At 37.5% G+C, this 27,923-nt stretch overlaps 1 protein-coding gene across 5 annotated transcripts; it reads left to right on the forward strand.

Moving 5' to 3' along the window:
• Positions 1–27,534, forward strand: HOOK1 (hook microtubule tethering protein 1). Of its 5 annotated transcripts, XM_086753331.1 has the most exons (23): positions 1–115; positions 5,513–5,598; positions 7,224–7,296; positions 7,612–7,662; positions 9,105–9,237; positions 10,152–10,219; positions 11,163–11,225; positions 12,142–12,225; positions 14,418–14,462; positions 15,106–15,272; positions 15,877–16,017; positions 17,166–17,367; positions 17,950–18,060; positions 18,306–18,393; positions 18,478–18,538; positions 19,145–19,285; positions 19,930–20,017; positions 20,810–20,844; positions 21,446–21,528; positions 21,936–22,036; positions 22,388–22,489; positions 22,931–22,999; positions 23,983–27,534. In XM_086753331.1, the coding sequence occupies exons 1-23, from the start codon at positions 65–67 to the stop codon at positions 24,139–24,141; spliced, it is 2,202 nt and encodes a 733-aa protein (XP_086609457.1). In that variant the 5' UTR covers positions 1–64; the 3' UTR covers positions 24,142–27,534. The 5 variants fall into 5 exon arrangements, with proteins under 5 accessions (XP_086609457.1, XP_086609453.1, XP_086609454.1 ...); XM_086753327.1 differs by lacking the exon at positions 14,418–14,462; XM_086753328.1 differs by lacking the exons at positions 1–115; positions 14,418–14,462; positions 23,983–27,534 and adding exons at positions 3,323–3,487; positions 23,100–23,291.
• The last annotated feature ends 389 nt before the right edge of the window (positions 27,535–27,923 follow it).

A 27,923-nucleotide genomic window follows, 5' to 3' on the forward strand; every position in this document is an offset into this window, starting at 1 on the left:
CCGTGCATCGGGCGCTGACGCAGCCGCCCTGAGCGGGGGCGGCCGGCGGGAAGAGGCCGTCGCCATGGAGGCGAAGCCGGCCGACCTCCTGCTCTGCGACAGCCTCATCCTCTGGGTGAGTGGGGCGGAGGCTTCTCCTGCCGGACCCCTGGAGCCCGGGCGGGCAGCGGGGCGACGGCTCCCGCGCCGGTGGCGAAGGGACGGAGGGGCAACAGGCCGGGGGTGGCGGCTGCGGCGCTGGGGATGGGGCCTTGCCGGGGCGAGTGGGCGAGCAGGGCTTGGCCCGGGCTCCTGTCAGGCGCTGTGAGGGACACGGGAGGAGAAGCGGGAGGCGGCTGGGGCGCAGGCGTGGCTGCGGTAGTGGGGCCTGCAGGAGGAACAAGTGTTTTCACAACCCGCAAAACGTTCTTGCGAGCAGCCTGAAGTGTCGATGTGGGCTTTTGGATATCCTCCAGGCCCGAGTAGTGGTTCTCCAGCGGTGGCTTCCATGTGGAAACTGCTCAGTAATTAACAATAATAACAAAGGGATGCAATTAATTTGAATTGAGTTGACAGGAGCAGAAACCTCAGAACATTTCATACCAGCTTTCAGCTGGTTGGAGCGTTTATTAGTCAGGCACAGCACACCTACATGTGTGGTGTTGCCTGGGCAAGAAGCACATATTTAGAGTCACAGAATCATTTAGGTTGGGAAAGACCATTAAAGATCATTGAGTCCAATCATATTTGTTCAGTTCATCTGTCAAGCTTGCTTTCTTTTTATCCCTTATTCTTTCCCGAGTTTCTTCTGCTTCCTTGTCTGTAATTCATCTTTCAGATCTAAGATTTTTGGTGAGAGTGAGCTCTACTAAATAGAACTTCTGCGTGCCATCTTGGCAGAGAAGGCTGCAGTTACCTGGTGTGAAGGGTTTCTCCAGAAACAGCAGGTGTTTTGCCTAGATGAAGTGTAAATCAGGGGAAGAAGAGAATGTTTTAGAAGCATTGTGGAGATTCAGGAATGAAACTGGCAAAACTGATAGCAGCAGCTATGAGAGTAGGTGTTTGTTTTACTTTATGCATGACAGTACAGAAGTTTAATGACTTAAATTCTGTAATAAATCACTGAAAACCAATTTCCTCCTTTCTTTTCTTCCCTCTGTTTTCCTTCGGATGACCTTGTATTGTTCCAATGTTTTGTTGGTCTTTAGAAATTCAGTTATCTTATGTTTACCTCTCTGGAGTTGGATATCTTTTGTCATTTAATCCGTGCATGCTTTTCTTTCACTTTTTAACTTTTGACTTTGTATTTTCTTCTTGCTAGTCAATCGTGAATCTTGCTAGGTTCACGAATAAATCCATCGTGAATCAACTGCAAAATAAATCAGTGAAGCAACTTGACCAAATGCATTCCTGAACTCTGTCTCAGCACTGTTCATCAGTGCTGAACTCTTAAAATTTTTAGAATTTCTCCTTAAAGTATTTTAAGCCTAATTCTTATTTTTAGTATTGTCATAGCGCATAGCTGTCAGTACATCATGAATCTTAAAGGGAATGCTAATGGAACTTTAGCTAGCCTTAAACTGAAAGAGCTTTGTGTAGTGTTGTTTCTGTAAATGAACACCCAGCTCAGTGTTTGGGTTTTGTATACAGCACGCAGCAGATGCATTGCCAGATGCATGTTTTTAGATCTAACGCCCTATTTCTCGGACCTAGTTTACAACTTAGTAGAAGGCGATTGTTAATACAAGTGTGTCTCAAACACACTTTCAACTTGAACTTCAGCCTGAGTAATAGGGGGGGAAAAAAAAAATCTGAAGTTGAGCGTGTTTGGGGAGAGGAGAATTGAGTTTTGTGTATCTGAAGAGAAAAGGGTTCTGTAACTCTGTGGTTCTAAAGGTTCCTCACTTTACTCATTGATATAGCAAAGATGTGCTCATGTTCTGCTGCCAGATATTGTACTCTTATTTTAGCAAATTCTGTGTTAGAAAACATGCATTGTCCAGAGAAGAAAGAAAATATGAGTAAAAATGTTATCTATTGGTTCTGCAACCCAGAACTTTGCTTGTTCTATCTGAGGCTGCCTCTGTCTTTGTCTCCAAACTGGGGACTAGATGTATGGTAACAGCTTAAACAGAAAGCTTTTTCCAGAGTAGATGTACCCCTGTTTGGCACTGGCGGCACTGATGATGTTAACTCTGCCCAATGGCTGAGTTATTCTATTAATATTCTGGGATTAAGAATGGGTATAATCTGGGTATGAAATGGAGAACCTCAACCCTGTGTTGTCTGGATCAAATTAAGGGCATACCTTCCCAAGAGCTGGATATGAACACTCTTGTTTCATCTACAGCTGTTTGGTGGTAGAGCCTTCAGCGGATCCACAGAAAAGGCTTTAAGTGTTAAGTGCTGCAAAATTAAATTTTCACATGTATATTGTGAGCGTAACAGCTGTTTGTCTGAGAGAAAAATAGTTGCTTCTCTTGTAGCAGCAAGTGGCAGGGTGCATTTAAGCTAGATTAATTAAATGGTTTTCAGCATGAGTAGCAGCTATATTTAGAAAAACTAATCAAATTTTGGGGAGGGGGAGGGAAAGGACTAGGTGACAGTCCTGAAGTTTGACTGCTTCTATCAACCTCCCCATGCCTACTACTTTCTTTGGTTTTGCAAGTACAGTAAAAATGTGCTTTGAGAAAATAATTGGGCTGGCATAGAGTTTGGAGAAGTCATAATTAATACTTCTACTCTTACATTATTTCTAGGTGCTTATGTAACTTTTAAATATAAGGAAAAACTAAGACTCTCAGTCCTCCTTTTTGCTTAATTTTAATTAGCTGTTTCTATTCTGGGAGATGCTGGCGTACGTAAAGCAATGTTGCATGTCACAGGGCTTTTTAAGGCTTTGTTTACCTGCTCTAACAGGCTTGAGTGAAATGGTAGTACCTGTACTTAGCAATTTCCATGGTTTACAAAGGGGCATATCCAAATGGCAGCATCACAGTATTGTGCCATAAAACTCTGAATTCTGGCATGCTCAGTCTTGACTCATAAGCTTGCGTGCCTGTTCTTGCGTTGGCATTAAGGCTGCTATAGTATTAGAAACCCGTGCTGTCAATCACGGCTGCTGTGGTTTGTGGTGTTCTACTTAATCTTTTATGTAACATGCCAGGGATTACTGACTTCCTACTTGCCGTAATACAGGATTTAAAAAACACTCTTTAAATTGAAAAACAAATTGAAAAACCCTCACTCTGCGTATTTTTCTCTTCTTGGCTTGATTAGACCCTTTTTGAAGGGAGCAAACAAATATTCAGAGTATATAGGTAATCCTTATAAACATAGAATGAGTGACAACTGCCTCAAATTCTCCCGGCTGGAAACTATTCTTTTCCACCATACTGGTCCAAGTAGCTCAGTTTCCCAAACACACCTGACAAGGTCATTCGCCAGTGACCTCAGGAGAAGCTTATCTTTCCAGGATGTTTGGGAGAGCCTTCTCACCGATAGACAGGTAATTTAGGATGTTGTAAACATGTTATTTTTAAGAAGTCAGTTTCCACAGAGGACAGATTGTAAGGATCTGTTCTTGCTTCTATTCTATTCCACATATTCATCTTTTAATAGCACTGACAGAAAACTTTCTCCTTTCTGTTTTATTCATAATCATAAAGAAGACTGAAGTTAAAAGAATTGATGATGAGCTCTTATTTTCCTGTGTAACTATGTGATGAACTGGTATGTGTGGAAATGGCTCTCTCGCCTAGAATAGTTAGTTCCAAGCTGGTTGTTTTTTGGGGAATAGAATATTGCAATTACCATTACTAATTCTGTCAAAATGTTAGATATAAGCTTGGGGATAGTTTTTAAAAAACACACAATATCCAAAATGGAGAAACACTTTTAACATTGAGGTGATACCATCCTACAGATCTTAAATTCAGGAAAAGCCAAAAACTGAGAGAAAAAAAATGACCATATTCTTGGGAAGTATGGAAGAGCTTCCATAAGAGAATTGACTGAATAGATGAGGACTGTTGGTACTGGGAAAGACACAGTGGGAAGAGATGGGTATGGTAAAGGTCAAAACAGACTTGAGCTCCTGGAGAAAGCAGCTGTGGAAGAGTCTGTTCACCATCTGCCCAAAAAATGGGGGAGGTGAGGTGAAGCTAGCAGGTGATGGACTCTGATAGGAGGGGACCTGGATACCTCAGTGTTTTAAGGCTTTATACATGAAGCGGTCTGAATTGCAGGCGGAAATTAGGAGGGCAGCAGCAGAGCTGCCTATGGGTGTGTGATAGACCAGTAGTACACCTCAGGGTGATGATGGGGTTCTTAAGCATACAGCTGTTGGCTGGGTGTTTATTGCAGTGCTCTGTAAGGATGTAGGCATGTTGGAGGTATTCATGTCATTTGAGTTGCTTTTGGAGAAGCTAGCTGCAAAACACTTGAGCTATGATTTTTTTTTTTCTTTTTCTTCAGGATGGGAGTTGCATCTCGTTTGTGTAGCCCTATTACAAAGGGACTTTAATTGTACTTGTGCCTGGAAGCACCAGTTAGAATACAAAGATTGCACAGAACCTTTCATATAGAACGGATCAGGCAACTCATTATAAAATGCTTCCGTCTGTAATCTGGTTTTGTAATAGAGGAGAAGAGTGAAAACTGGGGTTTTGTTACTTAGTCTTTAGACGGAAATATGTAGATGGGGAAAAACTACATCCAGCCCTGTGTCTAAACACTAGGTAGTGTGATGCTTGGAAAATAACAAAAAATGTGTATATATTAAATATAAATACTAGGAATAATATATTACCAGGAAAAGATATGAATTCACGTTGTAGTAATATTTCTTGGGTTTATAGCAGTATTTGGAAGTTGCATGTTTAAATAGGAATATTTTTTGAATAGTTTTGTAATTCCTGAATTGCAAGGAAATGTGTTGTGAGCTCACAGGACTTGAAATGGTTCAGCCTTTTTCAGCTATCTTCATATACTTCAAGTGTGCAGTAGCTCTCAGACAACTGGGGTTTTTTCCCCCACTATTTTTACATCATTTTCTCCCTTCCATTCTTAACCTCCAAATAATTTCAGGGGTCTCTGTTGCTGCAATGACTTCCATTACTAAATGCTTGTAGTAAAAGAGAGAATCTTTTCTTTTCTTTTTTTTTTTTTTTTTTTCTGCCTCAACTTTTGCCCCTTGTTCGGGTGCCATTTTTTGTTTGGGTAGTTACGTGTCCAGAACTAAGCACTGCAACGTAATTTGAGAGATGGGAAAATATGACTTTAGGTTCCCTAGTTAGTATTCCAGCATGAAAAAACTAAGCGTGGTAGTACTAACTTTTTAAGCTACTAGTCATAATCAACAGTCACAAGTATTGAGATAATTGGGTTGGTTTAAAAACCGTATAGTTCAAAAAGAATTTCAGCTGCCTCAAGCAGAAAGATGTTTTGCTAAATGTACCATAAAGAGGAAAAGGAAAATGGTAACTAATTTTCTGTTCCTGAGCAAGAAACACAATGCTTTTCTCTGTTCTAGTTGCAGACATTCAATACTGCTGCACCTTGCAAAGATGTTCAGGACTTGACAAATGGGGTTGCCATGGCGCAGGTGCTTCACCAAATGTAAGTTGATACCTAAGTTCAAAGAAGAGATATTTAATTTCTTGAGATTTTTGTGTTTGACGTACACAGTTGCTTTTAAAATAGACACAAGCTTAGAGTGGACAGTTTATAGCAGAAGATAAAATACACCTTTGTATTCTTATTTTGGATATGATATAGTGTGACAGAATGGAGAAGATGATTGATTTAATACTGCAGTATTAAATTAATACTTAAGGGTAAGTGGGCAAGAATTATATGATCTTTCTTACTTTTCCAATCAACATTTTTTTCTGTGGGTATCCATGCTTCAGGAAATCTGTTATTCTTTGGAATGAGGAACTAAAAGTCCAAAATGGGTATCTTTATGCTCTCTTTCTCTTGGGATTGCTCAACTGATTTAGATTTAAGCTCTGGAATTTAAATGATAACTTAATATTTGTGTGGAAAAAAGAATTGTGAAACTTCAATGGCAAATTTGTTATTAAATGATTTTGCGTTTGATTAGCCCACTATTATCTTTCCTATTTTATTGGTGTGATGACAAACTGTACTGAGTGGAGTGACACACTGGTTTTGAAATCTGCAGTTACTTCAGAGGGTTGTAAAATGAGTCTTATTGAAAGTGTATCATGCTGCAAATCATCACTGCAATTCTTGTCTCAGCTAATAAAAGAGAAGTCTGAATTGCCATCTCCTGCTCAAACTATATTTTTGATTACTAAGAAATTACTTAAATCAAACACCACCAGCCCCTAAAAAAAACACCGAAACACAAAAAGAAAACACAAACAAAAACCCCAAACCCAGAAACACACCTGTCTGCTTGAAAATATTTTAAGTGTGCAGTGTAAAGACAGAGCTCACCCTTTCCTGGGGCATGGAGAAAACTGATTTAGGATTGCTTAGTGCAGATCTCTGAGGGTCACTTCCCGTGTGCTTGTGGTACTAGGCTGCCACAGGCTTTGGGCAAGCTTAGTTGTAAATAAGTTGGCTGATAGGCAAGTTGGGATAATAATTGCCTTTTATTAGGTGCTTTGAGACCAGTGAATAAACAGTACGGTGTAAAAGTCAAGATACTGTTAGACGTGGTGATTGTACTGCTTGGCAGCTCAGTGTATGTAAACACCTCCCTCAGCAACTCATCCGTATTTATCTGGCAAAGTGAATATACTTCTGCCCAGGGGAACCAAAGACATGTGAAAAACATAAAGTACCACTAGTTTAATTTTTTTTCTTCTTCATAAGTGCCTTTGACAAATTGTAGGAAATGTTGGAAAATTGAAATGTACGAGAGTGGGTACCAAACTTAACATCAGCACTAATCAAAAGAGGATGTTCCTTTACATCATTATGATCCCTTTGTGAGGTATAAAAATACAGCTTGACAAAGGTCTTCACATGCTTGTGTTCCCAGCTGTAGCTAAGTGAAGCATGTACAGAAATTCTTCCTGCCCTGGAAGGTAGTGTCTTAGTGCAGGCAGCAGGATGGAAATTTCCTGTGACATAGCTATAACTTGCAATTTCCAGGAATTCATGCCTCATTAGACACTGTAGTCAAACGTCTGATGATTTATGCTGGGAATCTGGTATCTTATTTATTTAAGTGTGTGCTTATTGATGTTTGTAATTTAATTTTGTTTCAGAGATGTTGCTTGGTTTGATGCCTCTTGGCTAAATCGCATTAAAGAAGATGTTGGTGACAACTGGAGGATAAAGGTATTCAAAGCTGAAGTTAGTGAAAGTTTGTGGGGTTCAATATCGTGTCTGTCCTGAGAGTATCTAGCAGTTCAAAAACTACAGAATTAATCCCAGATGTTTTTAGGTTATTTTAAATGAGCTTGAACTGTGTGTTGATAGTTTAAGTACCTTCCAGCATTGTTACATGGGGATTTTCTGTTGCGGTGTCTCTCTTCCCCTGTCCTCTCCTAAAGTTGCTATGTGAACATTTTAATATAAATGATTATTTAATTTCAGTAAAATTAAGAATTTTAATAAAAGCCTGTAACCTTATCTTTCATGTACAACAACTAGTCCAGTAATCTGAAGAAGATACTGCAAGGAATTATGGACTACTATCATGAGGTATGGAAAAAGCAGCAATTTTTTTGTTGTTCTAATCATTAAACATTGTGATTATTATTCTCTCACCTAACTTTTCTTTTTGACAAAGTAATTTATTTTAAGGACTTTCTTGGCAGAAAGTATATTATAATTATCTGGTTAAGTGGGAGGTCTGAGTGAACATAGAATTAATTTGAGCATGTTTATTTTAGCTAAGTCTCTTGGAGTATAGTCTGGAAAGCACGTCTCTGTCATTGCCCAGATGAATGTCAGAAGGACTGAGCTGCAGAATCCTGGGACTTTTGTGTGTGCATTCATATTTGCTCTTGTCTAGTGAAGTCTTAATCCTTTTGTACGCAACAGAATAGATTCGGCGACACTAGGTTTTATGATACTCACTTGGAAGCTGGAAGCTAAGTTACGAATCCTCTTTAACATAGTAAGGGTTGTTGTAGTTTGTTCTCTCTCATGCAGGATGAGTATGGTAGCTATAAAAGGGTGGTGTATTTTGAATTTAAAAATAATTGCTGAATTTTGTATGGAGCTTAATTAGTTATGTAATGGTTATGGTGTAGAAAAACTTGCTAGATCATCTTATGGCTTCCTGGTCTCACTTGGGCTTAGCTGTGATATCGAGAGCCAAGCCCTTCTGTATTGCCAGGACTGAGGCTCTCTGGCAAGCCTAGAAGTAGAACTCCTTTAGGCTTAGGAGGAGCTTTTTGAAGGATTAGGGAGCCAATTAATTTGGAAGCATTTTAAATTCTTTTTTATTATGTTGGTAGAATAAATTAATTCTCTCATATTTGAGATCTAGCGCCACAACTTTTAACTTACTACTGTTGCTTTTTCTTGTAGAAGTGGTCAGTTAACTAAACCCCCAGTTAATAGACTTTCAAAAGTTGTGATTTTTCCAGAACAGTTTTATGGAACTCTTACTAAGGTGCATAACTTCATTGCACTAAAAAATTGCTGGGTGTTTTGCAGATTATGTAATACTGTCTACTTTAGGCCTATTCAGAGAAGAATCTGAGGTGCCAAGTATGGTAAAGGTTGTTGGCTGGCGGTGGATTGAGTACCCCTTCCCCCAGATACACATCCACACTGAGGGATGCAGACAGACATTGGAAACAGTCTTTGCTGGTGCGAGAGAGGCACAGTGTGTGACATCTGAGTTTCATGTATGAAGCCCTGTAACAAATGACTTAAGAACATCTTTATCTAGGCCTCTTCACATTTCCTAATCTGACACTGCTATCTATGTACTCTCTCAGAAGCCAATATTTTTAGTGTGTATCTCCACACTTAATATTTGAAGTCTTTCCCTTTCGTAAGTTTTATGGTAACAAACTTATTAATAGACCGCTTTCTCTGGATGGCTTAGCGAGTCCAGATTTCTTGCATGATACCAGATTTTCATGTTGTACAAAAGTGGGAGTTGACTTTCTCTCTTTGTTTTTTTTCAGTTCTTGGGTCAGCATATTTCAGAAGAGCTTATTCCGGACTTGAACCGAATATCTGAGAACTCGGATCCCACTGAACTGGGCAGGCTGCTGCAGCTTATTCTAGGCTGTGCAGTCAACTGTGAAAGGAAACAAGGTGTGCACTACTTTAATCTGTTCAACAAACAGCAGACTGCCTCAGGTGATAAGATGGGGAGAGATGTAGAAACTATTTCTTATGTATCAAAAAGTCTCTATTGTGAATATCGTTGCATTTCTGTGCTGAAGCTAGAGTTCACTTAAAAGCAGAAAATCTGTGGGAAACTTGTATGAGTAAAACTCAAACTTTGCTTAGGGTAGGTTTAAAAAAGAGTCTGAAGTGTGTGTGGATTATTCATACTTGTTAGAATATGTACCAAGACCTACAACTTGCTATTCAAATGCAAATCAAGCAAAATAAATTAAAAACTCATATTAGAAACTCCCTTTTGTTTGTCTGCAGAGGCTCAAGACTGAATTACTTTGAGTTTTCTCTTCCCTTACCAGAGCTAATGCTTAATACTCTGATGGCTAAGGAATCCTCAGTGTGATTCTGATAGTAGAATAGTGCAATTCCTAGGCAGTCTGAAATGACTGCATCAAAGAGTGTTCAGGAAGCAAGCTGTCAGGCTGTGCTGGAAATGTAGATGCTAGCAATTACTTTTTTCCATTGTTTTATTTATTAACTCAATTGCAAGCTTGTTGACTCTTTGGAAAAGCTTATGCATGTACATACACAGATGTATTTATGAAAAAGATCCATGTAAATACAGATGTCTTAATCTCCTTGCTCTATTATGCATAGTATAAATTTGTTCATTTAAGAGATTATAATCTCTTACGCTTGTCTACTCTATTACTGGATGAGAATGCTGTTGGTTAATGGTAGCGCTCTGTATAAAAAGTCCTACCTGTTTTGAAGAAGCTTTATAGAGAATAGTTTCTTCTAGATCATTCTGCAAACAGGATGTCATGTTACTTAAGCCGTTAAGGTGAACATTGTCATGAGTCACTACAAATTCTTTTCTGCAGAACACATACAAAATATCATGACCCTTGAAGAATCTGTTCAACATGTTGTCATGACTGCCATTCAAGAGGTATGTAATAATTCATAGCCTAATGCTGTCCCAGTCTTGTTAAGCTAATTGTAACTCTTTGTGAGGCTACGTTGTTCTGACAGGCCATTCCAGTATCTGGTTTACAAACTCGCAGCTGCATCTTTTCTATTCTTGTCATGGTGTGCTCCCCCTGCTATCTTAACTTGTTCTTAGTTGGATCATCTCAGTGATCCAGCTCACAGCATAGCTTTACCATTGCTCATATCTGTGAGCTTCAGGATTGTGAAGCAAAGCATGGAGGGTGACAAAAACTAAATGCTGACTTTGAAAAAAATGTAGTGTGTTATTGCACCCTCATCAAGGTAACAGTGGAGACTTTAAAACTTAGATTTAAATTGACTATGTAGTCTTTAAAGCTCTAAGTGTCCTACAGGGAGAAATAAATCTATGAACCTCTTATTTATTGTATTCTGACTAATCAAACTTTATTTCTGGGAAAGGTCTAGAAATAACACTGTAATTTCTGAGTAAGAAGTAAAGCCCTTTAATTGTTGACAAATGTACTGTGTATATCTTTGTCCTGGAGATCAGTGAGACCTATGTTCCCATTGTTTACTTAATGGCAATTAACATGACACAAAGAAGTGTGATAAGTATTAAATTAATTGAGTGAAATCCCGTCCTCTGGTTCACTCCGGTTTAACTTGCCTGGAGGGTAGCAATAACTTCATCAGATCACAGGTTCATCCAATAAGATGTTACTGCTAACTTGATTAGTTTGAGGAGGAGGGAGGTAAAAAAAAGTCATCTTATTCTATATTTGTTTAAATCCTTTACCAATCATGAGGTGTTTTTTGAAATTATTATTATAAATCTGTTTTGATGTATTGAAGGGATGCAAGGACATGGTGCAAAATACAATTGGTACTCAGTACAGTGAGTTTACTGATATTTAACCTTTTCCTGTGGCCTCTTTCTGTAGCTCATGAGCAAGGAAATAACGGGTCCTTCCACAAGTGATGGATCAAATGAAATGGAACAGCAGGTAACCGTCTAATATTTGTTGCTGTTGTAGTTCAGGCCTGAACAATAAGTTGGTATCTTGCCGTCCCTTAAATTCAGAGAAGGGCTGCTCTTCCTCTCCAATTATAAAGTTAAAAAAAAATTAACCTCGTAATAAATTGCACTCTTTTGTCTTCTATCTGCACAGACTGCTTGGTCTGTTCTCCACTTGGAGCTGATCTGGTTAAACCATATGGGTCCACAAAGCACAGAGCAACATACTGATATAGGCAGAGAATATATAATAAAGTAATGCTATTTTTCAGTGCTAATTAAGTGGAAAGTTATATGCTATTTTGTAGGTTCTTTAAAAAAAAAAAAAAATTGCTGTGACTGCAAGTGTCATCTTCCTGGATGGGATAAAACTGGCCAGTGCAAACCTACATTGCAAGATGAGCTAGGGATACATCAAGGCTCAGCCTACATCAATAACACTTCAGGTTATTTTTAAGGGGTTATGAAAATTCTTGATAACCTGAACGCTACAAGGTGTTGCACGTAAAATGAAACTGTCTTTAAAATACCTGCCCGTAAAGAAGCATCAGTTTTTCTATTCTGAGGTGAAGGGCATTTCATTCAGCAGGCAGGGATTTTGAAATTGTGACAACACAGATGTTCTTGTGTTTGGTTTTGTTGTGCTTTTAGCCTGAGTTGTTGTGTTGAATCTGGATGTTACTCTGAGTTTCAATAATTTGCTTGTTACATGTGGTAGTCATTTAAAATGCAAGTGAAATGAACAGAGATCCTGATCTAACAGTGTGTATATGTAGGTTTCTGGGTCACTGTGTGCGCCTAACATCCTTCTTAAACAATTGTTATAAGCAATTGAGACATTTTGGAAGCTAGAACTGTGACTATGGATATGAGCCAGAATGATTTACTATCTTATTTTTTGAAAGTTTAAAAAAGCTTTGGAAGATCTTCAGGAAGCACTAGCAGAAAAAGAAGAGTTGGCACAAAGATGTCAAGAGTTAGATTTACAGGTAAGAAACAGAAAGTCACTTATTTCTTTAATATGTAGTGGTGCTGATATTAAGATGCAGAAATTCTGAAGGGCAAAGTAACTTTTGCATTTATTTTAGTTTCCATGAGAATTCTTAGCTGTTTGTGGGGGGAAAAGCAATCATTCTGTACTCCAAAATGTAATTACTGGAAATAGTTTTCTCATGGAAGTGTAAGCTGAGGTCCTGTGCCAACTGTTAACTAAAGGTTCTTCGGTCTGCTAGCTTTGTTTACCCTTAATAGCAGGTGGCCATCAAAACAATGTTATCAAGGCTTTAAAAATTGCTCGTTTCACTTTTAGTCACTGCTTCCCCTAGTCTTTTGAACTGTATAAAAAAAAATCCAGTTCATGTAATAATCAGTCATTAAATTTAATCATAGGAAAACTATGCTATTTTCAATAGGCGTTGATGAAAGACTAAAACTTGAAATTTATCTAAAATTTATAACCTTTTGTTGTACACAGTTGCAACATGGAAGATATTTCAGGGAATAAAAAGAATGGGGTCTAATAGATCCTTGCTGATGTTTTCAAACCACACTGATAATAGGCCAGCTTTTGTTTTTAATTGGTACAGAAGCTAATCTGATCGCTCTTTAGAAAAAGAAGAGAGGACTTCGTAACAATAAACAGGAACTTCCGTTTCAATCAACTTTTTGAAGAAAAAGGGAAAAAAAAAAAAATCTATCTGTTAGCCCTGAATCTGATTTATCTCAGATTTGAGTCTGTACAAAGAGAACATTTGGGTGGCATCTTCTTACAGTAGCCAGAGAGCTGTACTGGCTGTATGAGCCTCTGGACTGGGGGGGAACAAATCAAAAAACCCCAAACCAAACCAAAAGGCTGTCAAAAAAACAAACCACAAACTCAAAAAAAAAAACTGCACAAAACCAGAGGCCAGGTTTACATTTCTTACAGGTAAAGACAACTGAAAAAATAGAATATATATATAAAATAGCTCATAGCTAATTGCCATACCCAGGAAGTTGTTGTTAAAAGAAATGAAATACCAGTTCAAATTTTTTTTTTTTTCCTTGAGGCAGTAGTAAGGTTTCCTAGGGAAAGCAGAGGTCTAAAAGTGGTTGTGAGCAGAATCTGCAGGAGAAAATGATTTCTTTTAAGTGAGCAAGAGGATTGATTTGACAGCTGAACTTGCAGTTTACAATTGTTAAACTTCAAAAAGTGTGTTTGCTGTTCAAAAGCTCTCACTTCTAGAGGTGCTGGGATAACAATTTACTTGCACTTTCTGCTTCCATTAGGAGACTTAACTAGAGAGGTCCTCGGCTTTCTCCTGTCTCCCACAAACTTGTCTTTTGAGACTTCTCTATAAATTAATGATAGGTTACACAAAGCCAGTTGCTTGTAACGTAGTGTGGGCTGGGTGAACATGAAACCTGTTTGAGGGAAAGGTACTGCTGAGTGTCAACAGATGACTTAATGACACCATAGCTCTTCAATACTGTGATGTGTTTTAAAATACCTCTTCATAGTTTGTGTTGACTCTGACACCACTTCTGTTACGTTGAAATAGTAGAAAAGAAGGGGAAGCTATTGGAAAGGAACTGAAAAAAAAGATTAAAAACTTACTCAGAGTTGTGTGATAGCTTTTTTTTTTTAAGTCTGAGATGAGTGGGGTTTTTTTAATGTAATTCTAAAGGTGTGAATGTTGTACATGTGTAAGGAGTGCCTGCACCTTGAACAGGAAGTATGCTGAGCAAGGCACAGATGTGTGCTGTACTCAGGGGTGCGTGTATGTAGTAAAGTGACATCCTGTATGTAAAAAGGAGTGAACCTAGAAAGCCAGCGCTTAATGAAGTGGTAGATTAATTACTGTTTGTTTCTTACGTCTGTTTGACTGATAGACTTTTAAGTTAAGATCACAGTTTATTCCTATTGCATACTTTAGTTCATATCTGATGTTTCATCTAATAATGTCATCATGATATTTTATTTTATTTTATTTATTTGAAGCCATAATATTGACTGACGCTTCTCATTTAAACTAATTCTTAATAAATTCACTTGTAAGGTCTCAGTCTTCCTTGATATTTTCCAAGAGTATAAGAAAGGTAGGTTTTCTTTATGATTCAGGAAAACATAACCCAAAAAGTATATTGTCCCTGTTTAAATGCCAGTTAACTAACACATGCTACATGCTCTTATGTTTGACAGGATGTTAAAATTAACACAACAGCTTTCACTAGAAAAACTTTAAAGGTTCTATCCTCTTAATCCTTCCCCATTTTATGGCTGTTAATATACTTACTGTTTCAATAAAGTGGTGTGTTCTCATTTGCTTAGCTGTGAACACTTTCAATATCAAACTTGTTTGATTGTTGCAAAAAAATGCATGCTCTATATGAAGCTGTCTAGGTTTTTCTTTTGCGTGTGTGCTTCCTAGCTTATGGCGCCTGAAACCGCTTCTTGCACCGCCATTCACTGCTGAGCGCACGGCAGTACTGTGTTAGTGTGCTAGCCGGTGCCATCCTGCTTTTTATTGTTAAGTACAAGCAAGATGGAGAGTACCTTTACACCAGTCCTTGAAGTTTTTTGTACGGCGTCCATGGTATCCTTTTTAATGAAAGTACCAGTTTCTCTCCATATCCCATTGTCTGCCTTTACCATGGTTTCAGCTCCAAAATTTGTCTTTTTTTTAAGAGAGACTTTTTTTCCTTTAGTGCTTCATGACTGTCATACACTAAAGCATCTGTATGCTCAAGTATGCTATGTAAATTACATTCTAAAATTTCTAAATGCTCGACCTCTTTCATAAACTAATTTGGTGATGTACTGCTGTCTTGCTTTAGTTCTTTCCAGTCGGACAGGTCTTACAATGTTGATGCTGTTTTATCTGCACTAGGTGGCTGCCCTCCAGGATGAAAAAAACAGCTTGGTGTCAGAAAATGAGATTATGAATGACAGGCTAGAGCAATTAGATGACTCTCTTGATGATCCAAATACTGTGGTTGCAAAAAAGTATTTTCATGCACAGTTGCAGCTCGAACAACTGCAAGAGGAAAACTTCAGGTATGAAATGATTTGTCTCAAAGATCCCTACCTTGTCATGTCAAATATCCTGAGAATTTCTGGTACTCTGTCAGAATTTTCCATCTCAATTTCTTTTGCTATAAAAGCTTTCTAGATTTTAAAGACAGACCTTACCTTTAAAAAGAAATGGTTACTTGTAGGAGATATTACTTTGTAATTGCCATATTGTGACCATTTGATGCTTCAAAAAAGGTGATGGAAAGCAGAAAATGAGTGCTAAAGTGATTTGTGTGTAAACAAAACCACCACCCTCCTCCCTGCTCCCCCAAACACCCGAAAAACCCCACCACGTCTCTTTATCGTACTGATTTCTTGTACATATTAGTCTTTCTCCCTGTATCCCTATGGGGAGGGGAGAAATAACTTTTTGTATTATCCCTTGGTATTGATGTGGTAAATTTGCAGTATGCAGTCCATTGTGTTTTAACAGGTAGACAATAAAATGCTCCATGCTTACACTACCATCTTTTTGGCTACTTAAATAGGTTTCTTTTGTCTTACTTATTTTAATAGTTCTAGCACTAAATGAAAAATATGTAATAACTATGAGTTCTTAACAAAGTTCCTGGTTTTGATCTGTTAGGCTTGAAGCTGCAAAAGACGATTATCGTGTCCATTGCGAAGACCTAGAAAAACAATTGATTGAGCTGCAACATAGAAACAATGAACTAACCTCTTTGGCAGAAGAGTCTAGAGCCTTAAAAGATGAAAATGATATTCTTAGGTATGTAATAGAGAATGCTCCCCTCCCACATTAGGAGGATTTAAGGACTAGATCCAAGGCTTTGTATTTAACAAGAATTTTTGAGATTTTACTTCTGCAGATAGATCTTGTCTGAGATGAGATCTAAAAATAAACGTTGGAAAAAGGCCCTTTACAAAGCAGAGATGGAGTGCAAGCTTTCAGGAATAGCCTCTATTGTTTGCATAAGAATAGCAACATGGAATTTTTCTGTGAAGCAGGATTAATGAATACAGAAATTATTATTCTTCATGCTAGATGGAAGATGAAGTTCTGGAAGAATGAAGACTTTTTATGGGGGGAGTGTATGTGCATTTCTATTAAGGAGGCAGTTGTGTTGGCAAGAGACTGCTTTTCTGATGTTGAAAAGCATATATGCAGCTGGAACTCTGATATAATTTTTGGTGTCAACATTCTAGGCTAGATTTAGGCTAGCAACATGATTAAGAAAATGAAGATGAAATAACCAAGAACCTTGATGAGAATTTAACATAAAATTCCAGCTTTTGTAAACTGACTTAAATGCCAGACCACTCAAGAAATATCCGAAGGAAATCATATTGCAAAAGCAGGTCTGCTGTTTTTAAAATAGTATGAATAAAACATGGAAAGAAAAGTGGTTTCAGGTGTTTAACTTCTAGCGGTTCTTAAATCACAAGCTAAACAAATCTTAACTATAGATTTTCTTCCATTAGTTTTCTGTACTAGCTTCTAGTGATGCGAGATGGCAGATATTAAACACAGATATTAAAATCAATTTGTGTATTTATGATCCAAATATTTTTTTACTACTTAAATTTTTGTTAATGATCAGCTGGAGCATTTACATTGCACCCCACAGAATTCCCTAGAGAAGTTTGACATACTAACCCTTGCCTGAACTTCTGGCATATGAATGTCAGTCTTACTCCCACGTAAACCCTGTGGTGATTTTAATTCTTATAAGCAATCTTTGCATTATGCAGGTTTGCATTGATTATGCATTTAAAGAGAAAGCAGTAAGATTTAGCTCTGCTGTTAAGCACATTGCATCTCCCTTTGGAAACAGCCCAAATGTGCATGAAAGCAGAATTTGACTTTTTAAATCTTTTGAAGAAACTCTTTCTTCTAATCCCTGTTTATACTTTAAGGGCTACTGCAGATAAGGCAAGTAAGCTGGAGTCAACTGTTGAAGTGTATCGTAAAAAGCTGCAGGATCTGAATGACTTCCGCAGACAAGTCAAATCTCTGCAAGAAACCAACATGATGTATATGCACAATACAGTCAGTCTGGAGGATGAACTGAAGAAAGCCAACGCAGCACGTGCCCAACTAGAAACCTACAAACGACAGGTAACACTGCATCTATGCTTAAGATGTTACTTTTTCCCCAGATAGTTGTCTTAATTGTCTTACCTAAATAAAATTATTTCAATTCTGTTTCAATGAAAAAAAATTGAACAGTTTATTTTAACAGCCTGTGGACTTAATCTGTATTGTCCCCTTAGAACTTCTTATTCATGAAAGCTCCTTCTGGTTTTCTCTGTTTATTAAACTAGTAAGCTTAACTGTAGTTGCCCTCTCAACTGATAGGTTGCCCATGCTTTGCAGGGTTTTCTTCTTTAACTAAGGTAATTTGTATGTCTAGGAGAGGTTGTTCAGCTATTACAGAGATCACTTGTATGTAATAGTCTTAACTTTTTTCATGGAAATTTCTTTTAAACTTTAGAAGTTGTATTTCAAAACAAAACAAAAACCGAAACCAAACAAAAAAAAAGACAAAAAACCCTCAAGCACACACAGAGCCCTATCCCATCTTCCCTACCCCAAGCTTGGAGGACCAGCTGTTTATTTTAGTTGAACTAGACAGGAGGGAAGGTTTGAAGGTAACATCTTGCAATATTCGTGTGCTGAATATAGTCATTTTATAAAAAGGTCCAGGAGCTTCATAACAAACTGTCCGAAGAATCAAAAAGAGCTGATAAGCTGGCATTTGAAATGAAGCGACTTGAAGAAAAACATGAAGCTTTAATAAAAGAAAAAGAGGTAAGTCTCTTGACTGAGAGCTTATTTGAACACATAATAAATCTCTCTCAGTTGCTCTGCTTGAGGAAAACCTTCCCAGAAGTAGTGCTGTCATAAAAATGCAGTTTAGTGCCTTGTGTGTATACAGACATATAAAACATAAAATATATCTTAAAATGTGTGTGTCAGTGCTATTTCTGATTAATGTTATTTGGTCTTAAAGTGGTGCAGTATGACTTAATTCCACCTCAAATATATCTTCTTAGAGACTGATAGTACAGTGTGATGCTTTAAAAGAGACAAATGAAGAGCTCCGGTACTCACAGATGCAACAGGATCACCTGAGTCAAACAGGTATTGCTTTGTCTTCAGAAGCTCTTTTATGTATGTTGGTGATTTCTTTAATTCTGTTAAATTAAACTTTCTATGCCATTTCAGGTGCATCTCGTGTTAAAAGCCATGAGAATCTTGCTGCTGAAATTCTACCAGTGGAATATAGGTAAGACATAAGGTTGAGTCTGTTTGGAGATTTTTGGGGCACAAACTCTGTGAAAGTTGAATATTTCCAGCAACATGACTCTGTATGCCGTGTCTTGCTTTCCCTCTATGATACTTGTCTGGACCCCCATATAGCTTTTAATAATTATTTCCCCATACTATAATTACTTTGCATTCTTTTTTGAAAGCCTGTCAGATTGCTGTATATAAAGTTTGGCTTGAAACATCCTCTTTAAGGAGCAAAACAATTCTTATCTTGCCAATGGCAGACAGAATAAATAAATAATTCACAGCAACTAAGACAGAACAGCTAAAGGCCAGCTAATATTACTTTAAAAGTCTGTCAGAGTGAAACATTAAGGCACAATAAAATCTGGGTTTGCAGTGATGTAATTTAAAACTGTGTTCATATCTCTTAAAAAATTATTGTGGTGTTTGAAAATTATAAGTTACCTTTTAATAAAAAATATTGTGTTGCTACCCCAATTATACCCATAAGCAGAATTTGTTTCACTCACTTTAAGGTTGAGGGAGCCAACAGGAATATTGCCTCCTACTTTAGTCACCTTTTTTGTAATTAACAATGACTTTTTTGGTTTTGATTCAGAGAAATGTTTATTCGGCTGCAGCATGAAAATAAGATGCTTCTATTGCAACAGGAAGGATCAGAAAATGAACGTATTACAGAGCTCCAGGAACAGCTGGAGCAAAAGCATCGGACAGTGAACGAACTAGAAACTGAGAAAAGGTGATGACTGAAACAGCATCCTAAAATATAGCAAGAAGTGATTTCTGGACCTTCAGAGTAGTCTTGTAGCTTGCATCTATAGGGTAGCGCTGGGCAGGAAGCCAGTTACCTTCTTTCTTTCACCAGTGTAATTGTTAACTGAAGGTTATGAAGCAAGCAAAAAGCAAAGCAGGTTAAATGTGGTATTGTGAAATGTGCTAGATCTGTGTGTAGCGTACTCTGAAGAAAGCGTTGCTTATGGGACGCTCTTCTTAGCTCTGAGTGATTATTGGTAGACCGAGACTGGATGTAAACTATTTCTAGAACTTCAAACTAATCATGTTGTAACACTGGGATATGGTCTGAATTTCTCTATCAGTTAATGAATGCTGAAAGCAGTTTACTAGGATATAAGAATTTTGGGTAGTTAAGTTTTCTGAAAACTTAAACTGGTTCTAGATGTTTGAGTATAAATTGTTCAATAAAGCTGCCATGAGCTTGTTTCAGCAGAAGCTCAAGTCAAACAGAAAGCATTTGAAATCAGTTTTTGTGGCTTAAGTCCTATGAGGAAAACCCTCTGAAAAATTATCATCCAGACATCAAAAAATCTGTGTGCCTGTTGTGATCTGTTTAGATGTGTAATAACTGTCTTTTCTCCCTAAAAGGCTAAATAAAGAACGTATTGGGGAGTTACAGCAGCAGATTGAAGATCTGCAAAAGACTTTACAGGAGCAAGGATCCAAGACTGAAGGAGTAAGTAAAAGTTCAGGCTTCTTGACCTTGAAGACATCTTGGCAGTTTTGTTTAAAATCCTTCAGTGTAACATCAAGTCTTCTGTTTAGACGTGCCTCCTCTTCTTCGCTGTGTCTAGTGCTGATCACTACTAAGAAGGCAGTATCCTGATTTGGTGCTTTTTCTTTTCTTAAGTAAGTTTGAAACTTAGGAGTTTATGCAGCAGTAAGAGTGAGCAAGCTCAGAAGCCCCTTTGGGTCACCCAGCTCCCCTCACAACTGTTACAAATGTACACCTTTCAAAAGACCTTACAAGCAAAGATCTTGTTCAAAGCTGTTAATTGTATTCTAAAAACTCTCTCCTGCCTGAAAACAACCCCTTCAGTTTAGGTAACGCAGATTTGGCTCCACTGTGTTCAGAGCACGTGAGTTTAGTCTCTACAGTATGAAAATCCCCAAGACTTACACACCAACTGCATTTCAGTTGAAAAGTTCATGTTTTTTGCCATCCCCTCACCTCCCCTTCCCATTCATTAAGGAACTATTGTTCTTCTTTTCCTTTTTAAAATCTCCACTTTTATGATTATGTGGTGGCGTAATGAGGAGGATAGCTTTAAAGAAAAAAGATGCTGGAATTGGTATCTGTGCGATGCAAAAAAATATGAATGCAGTTAGAGAAATTAATGGAAAAATGCAATTTAGTTTGATTGACTTAGGTGCGCTAAGTGTTCTTGTCTGATTTGTAAGAGCACTTTAACATGGCATGGTATGAAATGCTGAAATATAACTGAATTTTAACTCTTTTCTTTTGTAGTCTAGCAACTTGAAGCAGAAATTGGAAGCACATATGTAAGTAAGGCACATGCAGCCACAATAGCTTATTTATAATAAATAGTTTGACTGTTGTAGCGCAGGAACTGCCAAAGTCTTTGCAGGGATGTCCTGTTTTTCAGAATCACTGATTTGAGAATCATGCATGTAGTGGGTTAAGTATTAGCATTCTAGTTTTGTCTACTCTGATCATTATAACCTTGTAATACTAGCGTCCACTTAAAATGCTATCGGTGATGAAAAGACAGTTACTTGTTTTGATTCTACAACAGACTATTAAAGCCATCACTCTTACTGGACTCAAAACGTATTTTATTTTTTCTGAAATAATTCAATCCTTTTAGCAGATGTAGTTCCTGCTGAGGAGATGCTGGAAGGTTTTTTTGTTAAACTTTTTTTTTGTTTCTAGTTTTAAAGTAAATGAGACTCAATTAATAAGTCACAACTTTTATGGTTCATCAAAAATATGTACCAATATTTCTATTTAAATTCAGATAAATTGCCAGAGTTTGAAATAGTTGTTTAAACACTTCCACCATCAAGTTTTGGCTTTCAGCTCTTAAAACTATACACGGAATTATTTGTGAGCTTGATCTTTAGCCCAGCCTCTAATTTGTAGGGAAAAGTTGAATGAAGTTCATGATGAGTTACAGAAGAAAGAGGCTGATCTTGCAGAACTCCAGCCTGATGTTAGTCAGAACCGTAAGTTCTTTTGCGTGTGTTTTGTTTTGTTTTTTTTAAATTAGAATATGTTAAGTTTCTTCTGAAATTATTCCCATAGCCACTAGACTGTAGGATACTTGTCTGGATAAGGCTTTCTGCTACAGCTTAGTTTTAAACCTGGAGTGGAAGCAGGGAGAGGACTTTTTGCACATGGTGGTGGGCAGGGAGAGAGGTTCATGGGGGCTTAGTTTAGCGGAACAATACTTTGCAAAATAGGAATTCAAGGTCAGATGGGAACTTATGGTACAACTGGAACAAAAATTAGAACTTAGGAAATGTGTAGTAGCTAAATAGTTTATTTAGGGGGTGGTTAAATCAAACACAGACGCCTTGAAAGTACCATGTCTATTTTTATTTTGTATGTCTTTGATAATTTCTGTAAATAGCCCAGAAGATTGGAGAGCTGGAAGCAGCTTTGCGAAAAAAAGATGAGGATATGAAAGCAATGGAAGAAAGATATAAAATGTACCTTGAGAAAGCAAGAAATGTGAGTGGCATATTTCTGAACATACACGTTCCTGCCTCGTAAATCGTTAAACAGATTTGAGTTCTGCCCCCATCCCAATTAAAATTAGTAGCTACATGGTGCATTTTTACTCAAGTTGCTCAACTGCAGTCAGTTAGGTGTATGGGAGGGTGGGGTTTAGGCCAGAGCATGAGATACGTTGATGATTGCTTTGTACACTTTGATATATTCTGTTGTACAGTGTCACACCCTAGTTTTCATCACAATTGCCTGACTAGTGCTCAGTCTGTGTTCATGTTTCTGTAACAAATGAGATGCAGAGCTGTTGAGAATCAAACCTGACTTGTAATGCTTTTGTTTTGCCTTTTACAGGTGATAAAAACCTTAGACCCCAAGCTAAATCCAGCATCAGCAGAAATTATGTCACTCAGAAAACAGATAATGGACAAAGACAAAAAAATTGAAGCACTAGAGGTAAAAATGTACAATATCTAATAATAATTTCTAGTATGTTCTGCTGTCTGATATTAGACGCTCAAATTACAGTAACGTGATATGAGTATTCAGTCAGACTTTGACTTTCAGGTGGAAAAATTACTAAATTACTTATAGACTTTCTGATACACCCTAGACTTCCATGCATTCTCCCCCTCCCCCCCGTCCCCCCTTAAAGTATGTTTCTAAGTTGAACTGCAACTTGTGTAAATTTGTGTAAGTCTACTTGAAGTAGTCTATAATTTCTCTCATAGTCATTTATGGAAGTATCATTATTTACATTTCTAAGCCTTCTAGTTATTTTGCATATTTCAGCATTTCTGCTGCATCTGTTTTATTTCATTCAATGCACTGCAGTAAACCTATGCAAATTATTTCTGTGTTCTAATTGAGATTGTCTTCTCTCTTGTATCCTAACAGGCTGAATACAAACTTGCTAAGTTACGTGATTACGAGGAAAAGCTAATTGTTACTGCCTGGTATAACAAGGTGGGTCACAAGTTCATTTGTTGGTATCTGAGAAATCAGAAAGCCACATTTTGGTAAATGTGACAGTTAACTCTTACATCACTGTTTGTTTTCTTTTTAGATTCACTATAAGCTGGTGCTTAGGAGAGAAAGCTAGTAGTTTAGCTGCTTGTGGCAGAAAAATCCAGCTTGCAGATTAGCATGGCCTCATGTCTAAAAATGGAGAACTAAGGAAAGGAACGAAGCCTGAGAGTTCCAGTTTAAAATCAGATCACTCTTCTGCTTGCTAATTCGTCTTCAAGCCAGAATGCAACCTTGAGTGAGTTCTAGCTGGAATTCCAATCCTGTTACGATAACTTGGGAAATACCAGCATGAACATTCTTGACAGCAATGTAAAGGGAAAATATTTTAACAATCATCTATTTTGTAAAATTACTGTTATGTGTTTGCTGCTTGCCTTCTGTGCTTCGGAACAGGAGACTTAAAATTATATACTGCCCCTGTTAGTAATGTTTTATTTGCTGCCACAAGCTTCCACCTGGGTTTAGCAGGCTAAATTCCTGACTGTTCAATAGGCATTTGTTCTTGAAGCTTTTGGGCTTGAGACAAAGGGAGGCGGAGGTTCAAAGGGTTTTCAGACTCCTGCTTTAGATGTTCAGTGTCTTTAACACCGTATTTGTGAAATAAAGCTAGAGCCGCCTTCTCATCCTGCAGCAGTGTTGCAGAAGTTGTTGGAACATTTGACATTAGATTTCTGTGAAAAGGACTGGAGAAAGTTGTTCATATTCATATGAAGCAGTGCTCAAATAGAGTTTCATAAAGAAAGACTGGAATAGGAAATCAAAAAAAGGAAAGTTAAATTAAATGGCTTAATAAAGGAACAACTTTACAATAAGCTAAAATTAACGCATTCTGTATGAATGTGAATGAATCTTATGAAAGATGGCCAGTTTTGTTTCTTTTGTTTCTGCTATTGTGTAAATGTTGTATAACTTATTTGCAGAGCCTCACTCTTCAGAAGCTAGGTATGGAAGCAAGACTGGTCGGCAGCAGTGGTGCCTGCAGGGACGGTCCTGGACGTTCCTTCCTGGCCCAGCAGCGCCATGTCACCAATACCAGAAGGAATCTTACCGTTAAAGTACCGGGTGCAACATCTGATTAAACCACAAGGACCATGAGGAAAACTTACATGCTAAAGTGTCCTTAAATGTTTTCTAGCTTCCACTTTAACCGCTCGATGAAAGAGGAGGTTAAAATGGTGAGCAACCGCGGATTCAACATCAGAACTTATCAGGAAGTGATTAAGTCGATCAGTGGTGTATCTAGAAGGTAGCAGCACATAGTTTTCCAAGTAGAAGTAGATTTAATAACTGCAGTATGTATTTCCAAGCATAGCTTAAAAGATTTATATTTGCCTTCAGAATATATTGTAAATATGAAAATTGGCACTATATATTTAAAACTTTATTTAATGGGTTTGGGCCTGAAAGTTGACTTTTGTAATGGCAAGATGTTATGCAAAAATGTACTTCAGGAAACTGGCAATATTGGGCATTTTTGCTGGCCTCTTCTAAGAAGAATTTTAAAAGATTGGTACAATGTTTTTAAAAAGACTTTTTTTTAGAATACAAAGTACAATTTTAAAAGCAAGAAAATACTTGCATTTATAGAAAAAGAAAAGCTGGTTGTACCAGGTGACTTATTATGTAACAGAAGACAGGATTTGTTTTGTCATCTCAAGTGAGAAGCAGAATTAGTCAGTTTATTTTAAAAAGAAAATATTAAGTTTGTGCATATATACAATAAGGAAAACCTGTTTTTAAGATATTGAAAAGCCAAATAAGCTGTCTTTTCCTGTGTAAGAAAAAAGCTATTATAATAATTGTAGAGTCTGGGCTGTGTTTTAAAAGTCTGGCACATTGGTACAGTGCATTCATTTGCAAAAAGACAATTAAGTGGGAAGGAACCCTGTTTATTTCCAGCTATTTATACAACCCTATGCATAGAAATTTATTTTTTCTCTTTTTTTTTTAAATGTAGTTTCACTTTGGTTATTTTGAACTAACTGTCCTAGGCAGATGAATGAAAGATAGCTTTGCTAGTGGCGGCAAAGACTGTGTGTTGGCAGGGAGAAAAGTGCATGAACTGTAATAGTTTTGCAGTATCTGGATCAAAGAAGATGAAATGAGGATTGATACCTAAAATTTGTGTGTGGGAAGTTGCTATCTTTCACAAAGTTTGTGTCACTTTATTTACCAAATGTCTTATTTTTGTGGTAAATTGTATTTTAAGGAAACTTGTTAATGTCCATTTTTCTTTGCAAACGGTCTAGAACAAATTCATTATACCCATGGCTAAATAAAATAAATTACAGCAGCCCTGAAAGTAAAATTAATACACGTAAGCTAAGTATTTGAGGGTGCTGCACCAGTCTGTGATCTAATATAAAATTCAGCCATATGTATGAATGAAAGCATATGTCTGTCTAGGCTCTTAAGGCCATCCTTGCTTTGAGAGCAGGGTTCAGCTTTACAGAACTTAAATTTTGCATTGTGAAGTTGATTACTCTTCCATTTTGCATGCCCCTCAGTATGACTTGTTCTTTGATTTCTTCCTTCCCCAGCATCTTAAATTCTTTACTGGGCATTGCATGCAATGCTAGAGAAAAGGGAAGTATTAATTTTTAATACTTAACATTGCATCTTAGTTGTGGTGATAGTATTACAGTGCTATACTTTTAGGCATTCAAAAGATTTCTCCTCTTTCAAAAGTTTTGTCTACACAAGGCATTGTTGAAAAGCCAGTCTCATGCCAAATGTGGTATGAGCAGAGAATGCACCAGACAAGCTGCCATGGGACAGTTGGTTCTGTCAGGTTGTGTTGTTCAGGACTCTATGCTTCTTTGGACTACCTCTTGGGTTTTGAGGTCTTTTATTGCTGCAGTGATATTTTGGGGGTTTGTATTTTTAAGGTACAATTGCTTATTTAATCTGCTAGTGGTGTGGGAGATGGTGGTGAGCAGTGGAACAGGAGACTAAGTCTTAGCAAAATGTTTATGTTTTTAAAGCCTGGTACTTTGGTGTGTTCTAGTGAAATGTGAAACTGTCACTGATGGTGTTGGATGGGTCTCTTAACCTTTGTTCTTTTACAGCATGGAAACTTTCATGGATGTCTTTCAAATACTCATCTAGTTACTAGGCGTGATGCATTTGTTGTACTTCTCACAGTAGTAGAGCTGTGTCAGTAGTAAATTGGAGCAAATGTCTTTGATGTACACTTCTCAAAACTGCAGACCCTGGGACCCAAAATTACCAAGAACCTTCCTATCACTGAATTAGAAGCTTGTCTTCTGACTGGCAATGGGAGAATTTAAATACAGAACTACAAACAGGGATCAGCGTTTTTTCAGGGCAAGGTTGTTCCCAATAGTCTTATTGGGGTGGCCAAAAATGAATTGGGTTTTCAGGTATTAGATAAAATTTTACTTATTTGGGACTTTTCCAAACTGCTAAAAGATAAGCCTGTGAATATATGAATAAAACTCAAGTGTTTCTTTGGGATTGAGAACCTGTTTAAGAGTGGCTGGTTTATAACTGGTTAAGCTTGGGTTACGTCCTGTGAATGAGGAACCGATCTGTAGAAATAAATATTTGATTATAAGCCATGGTGTTGTATTCACTTCAGCTCATCTGGCTGTGCAGAAAGGATCATTAGAATAAGTACCACTTTAATGTTAACTTCATTCATGTCAAACACAAACAAGCTACCAATAGGACGAAGGAGGCTCCTTGTCTCTGCTGCAAGATGAGTTTGTATCATGCCCAGACAGCACAGTTAGGAACAGATTCAGATTATGGGATGAACTAATTTAATATTGCTGAATTTAATCAGCACTGTGAGTAATTTTGGCCAGTATCCAGTAAAACGGGTAATATAGATCCAAAGAAACAAAAATATGTTCTAATTGACATATCATTTGTTAATATTTTTTTATGTGAGATTAAGAATAAACACTATGGAAGAGAAGTGTTTTGTAGCAATAATAAGAATTTTGGACTAGTAGGTTCTTTTACTCAAGGTGGATCAGGCAGCAGTTTTGAGAAGATTCTTTTGCAACAGCTGTATTATAGTGGATTAAGAAACATTCACTGAAAATAATTTTTCACCTACCTGACTTTTGTTCATTAAAAGAATAAATATGGGTAGTTTATTTTCTACAGTATACACTTACTTGGAAATAAGTAATATAAGCAATACTGATGTTTTATTTAGGTAGCCATAAATAGTTATAGGAATTAGAAAATGAAAACAGTTGTTTAAGAGTTGGTAACGTCTAGTAAAGTAATTTTCTTAACTTCTTTGCTTTTTTCCCTTCCTCCCCCTCCACTAGTCAAGCTAGATTTAAGGTTTTCAGTGTTTGTGTCTACATCTTCTGTTACAAATGTAAGCGCTGTGTTGCATAGAACTTGAAAAATTGCACTACTTTTTAAACTTTTGTTTTTACTTTTCTTTGGGAAGAATTCTTTTATACTCACATAAAGACTTTAAAAATTAATTCTTTGTTGTCTTTATTCTAAGCGATGCATTTAGTGATCCCTAGCTGCTGTAAGCATCTGTATTTCTGGGCAGCGTGTGAACTGGGTCTGCATGTTGCTGTAATTGCACCATCTAACATGTTATGTTACAGGATATGGTATGTGTATGTATAATGTGTCTGTGTATGTTTTGGTGTATCAACAACAAATCAGAGTTGTGCTACCTTCCCCCCTCCTCTTTTCAGTCCGTTCCTGCTTACAGTTCTGCTCCCACCCAAAGCTGGTTACCTCTGCTCAGTTTGCTGACAGTCATCTGAGAACTGGGCAGGGGACCTTGCCCCAGGTCCCACCACAAATGAGCCAGCGTGTGACTTCAATAATTGTTCTCAGCCCTACCTTAGAGGACACA

Source organism: Chlamydotis macqueenii, chromosome 8, assembly GCF_036417535.1.
Source record: "Chlamydotis macqueenii isolate bChlMac1 chromosome 8, bChlMac1.mat, whole genome shotgun sequence".
Classification (NCBI taxonomy): Eukaryota; Metazoa; Chordata; class Aves; order Otidiformes; family Otididae; genus Chlamydotis; species Chlamydotis macqueenii.